Source organism: Heterodontus francisci, unplaced genomic scaffold (assembly GCF_036365525.1).
Source record: "Heterodontus francisci isolate sHetFra1 unplaced genomic scaffold, sHetFra1.hap1 HAP1_SCAFFOLD_855, whole genome shotgun sequence".
NCBI lineage: Eukaryota > Metazoa > Chordata > Chondrichthyes > Heterodontiformes > Heterodontidae > Heterodontus > Heterodontus francisci.
This window is the reverse complement of record NW_027141074.1, coordinates 66518-70000: the sequence shown is the minus strand read 5'-3', so window position 1 is coordinate 70000 and position 3483 is coordinate 66518. Positions and strand designations below refer to the sequence as shown.

The window sequence follows — 3483 nt, the reverse complement described above, 5'->3', positions numbered from 1 at the left end:
AGAACAGACACTGAGAATTATATATATGCTCACACACACACACACACACACACACACACCACAGCCCAGACACTGAGACTTATATATATGCACACATACACACACACACACCACAGAACAGACACTGAGAATTATATATATGCACACACACACACACACACACACACACACCTCTGAACAGACCCTGAGACTTATATATATATGCACACACACATCACACACACACACATCACAGCCCAGACACTGAGACTTATATATATATATATACACAGACACTCCAGAACCCAGGCACTGAGATATATATGTATATATATTTTTATATATTTACACACACACACTCTGTCTCTCTCTCGCTCACATTCTCTCTCACACACACACACTTGCTGAATCACATTATCTCAAATACGCGCACACCCTCTCTCTCTCTAATTTCTCTGTTTATTTCTGACACTCACACACATACACAGATCTGGTAACATTGCTCCAGTCTGATGTCTAATTTCTCTGTTTATTTCTGACACTCACACACATACACAGATCTGGTAACATTGCTGCCGTCTGATGTCTAATTTCTCTGTTTATTTCTGACACTCACACACATACACAGATCTGGTAACATTGCTGCCGTCTGATGTCTAATTTCTCTGTTTATTTCTGACACTCACACACATACATTGATCTGTTAACTTTGCTCCAGTCTGATGTCTAATTTCTCTGTTTATTTCTGACACTCACACACATACACAGATCTGGTAACATTGCTCCAGTCTGATGTCTAATTTCTCTGTTTATTTCTGACACTCACACACATACACAGATCTGGTAACATTGCTCCAGTCTGATGTCTAATTTCTCTGTTTATTTCTGACACTCACACACATACACAGATCTGGTAACATTGCTCCAGTCTGATGTCTAATTTCTCTGTTTATTTCTGACACTCACACACATACACAGATCTGGTAACATTGCTCCAGTCTGATGTCTAATTTCTCTGTTTATTTCTGACACTCACACACATACACAGATCTGGTAACATTGCTCCAGTCTGATGTCTAATTTCTCTGTTTATTTCCCTTCCTCACAGTTAACTTGCTGACGATTGGGATCCTGTCTCGGGGAAAGTGCGGTCTCTCCAAATGTGTCACTCGGTACCTGGTGGCCATGTCAGCGGCGGATCTACTGGTCATTATCCTGGACCTGATATTCAGACACATTCCCATTGTTTATCTGGAACAGTTTCTGTTCCTGTTGTCCATCCCCGTGTGTAATATCCACGCCGTCCTGCTTTACACAGTCACAGACTGTTCTGTCTGGTTCACCGTCACTTTCACCTTTGATCGATTTGTGGCCATTTGTTGTCAGAATCTGAAAAGTAAATATTGCAGTGAGAAAACATGTGCTGTTGTTGTGGGAACAGTGAGTTTGCTGAGCTGTTTAAAGAACATCTTCTGGTATTTTATGTTAACGGGTCGGTATTATCTGGCGAACGCCCCCTGGTTTTGTGATGTAACAATGGCTGTTTATTATTCTCGTGTCTGGGGAATAATCGAGTTCCTCCACAACATTCTAACCCCGGTCATCCCATTTGTGCTGATTCTGCTGCTCAACGCTCTCACCGTCAGACACATTTTAGTGAGCAGCAGAGGACGCAGGAGACTCCGGGCTCACAGCAGTGGAGAGAGTCACAGAGACCCCGAGATGGAGAGTCGAAGGAAATCTATCATTTTACTGTTAGTTATCTCTGGTAATTTCATGCTGTTGTGGGCCCTGTTAATGGTGTATTCTATATGGTGGAGGATGTACTTGTTGGGTTATGAGTCTGTTTATCTCCCGGTGTTTCTGATGGAATTGTCCTTCATGCTCCAGCTCCTGAGTTGCTCCACAAACACTGTGATTTACGCCGTGACCCAGACTCAGTTCAGAGAGCAGGTGAAGAATGTGCTGAAATATCCCTTTAATACAATTGTTAAATTAATTCAATAATCAGAGGAGGGGGAGGGGCCAGTCACCATGGAGACAGAGCGGGGGAGGGGCCTGTCACCATGGAGACAGAGCGGGGGAGGAGACTGTCACCATGGAGACAGAGCGGGGGAGGGGACTGTCACCATGGAGACAGAGCGGGGGAGGGGACTGTCACCATGGAGACAGAGCGGGGGAGGGGCCTCTCACCATGGAGACAGAGCGGGGGAGGGGCCTCTCACCATGGAGACAGAGCGGGGGAGGGGACTGTCACCATGGAGACAGAGCGGGGGAGGGGACTGTCACCATGGAGACAGAGCGGGGGAGGGGACTGTCACCATGGAGACAGAGCGGGGGAGGGGCCTCTCACCATGGAGACAGAGCGGGGGAGGGGCCTCTCACCATGGAGACAGAGCGGGGGAGGGGACTGTCACCATGGAGACAGAGCGGGGGAGGGGACTGTCACCATGGAGACAGAGCGGGGGAGGGGCCTGTCACCATGGAGACAGAGCGGGGGAGGGGACTGTCACCATGGAGACAGAGCGGGGGAGGGGACTGTCACCATGGAGACAGAGCGGGGGAGGGGACTGTCACCATGGAGACAGAGCGGGGGAGGGGACTGTCACCATGGAGACAGAGCGGGGGAGGGGACTGTCACCATGGAGACAGAGCGGGGGAGGGGACTGTCACCATGGAGACAGAGCGGGGGAGGGGCCTCTCACCATGGAGACAGAGCGGGGGAGGGGCCTCTCACCATGGAGACAGAGCGGGGGAGGGGACTGTCACCATGGAGACAGAGCGGGGGAGGGGACTGTCACCATGGAGACAGAGCGGGGGAGGGGACTGTCACCATGGAGACAGAGCGGGGGAGGGGCCTGTCACCATGGAGACAGAGCGGGGGAGGGGACTGTCACCATGGAGACAGAGCGGGGGAGGGGACTGTCACCATGGAGACAGAGCGGGGGAGGGGACTGTCACCATGGAGACAGAGCGGGGGAGGGGACTGTCACCATGGAGACAGAGCGGGGGAGGGGACTGTCACCATGGAGACAGAGCGGGGGAGGGGACTGTCACCATGGAGACAGAGCGGGGGAGGGGACTGTCACCATGGAGACAGAGCGGGGGAGGAGACTGTCACCATGGAGACAGAGCGGGGGAGGGGCCTGTCACCATGGAGACAGAGCGGGGGAGGGGACTGTCACCATGGAGACAGAGCGGGGGAGGGGACTGTCACCATGGAGACAGAGCGGGGGAGGGGCCTCTCACCATGGAGACAGAGCGGGGGAGGGGCCTCTCACCATGGAGACAGAGCGGGGGAGGAGACTGTCACCATGGAGACAGAGCGGGGGAGGGGCCTGTCACCATGGAGACAGAGCGGGGGAGGAGACTGTCACCATGGAGACAGAGCGGGGGAGGGGACTGTCACCATGGAGACAGAGCGGGGGAGGGGACTGTCACCATGGAGACAGAGCGGGGGAGGGGACTGTCACCATGGAGACAGAGCGGGGGAGGAGCCTGTCA

The 3483-nt window shown here is 52.5% G+C and overlaps 1 protein-coding gene across 1 annotated transcript; it reads left to right on the top strand.

Moving 5' to 3' along the window:
- Window positions 1-1095: 1095 nt before the first annotated feature.
- Window positions 1096-1986, top strand: LOC137361930 (probable G-protein coupled receptor 139; the record flags this gene model as incomplete). The annotated part of the gene is made up of 1 exon (XM_068026509.1): window positions 1096-1986. A coding segment is annotated over one exon (891 nt), but the record flags the coding sequence as incomplete, so codon positions are not given.
- Between the last annotated feature and the right edge of the window lie 1497 nt (window positions 1987-3483).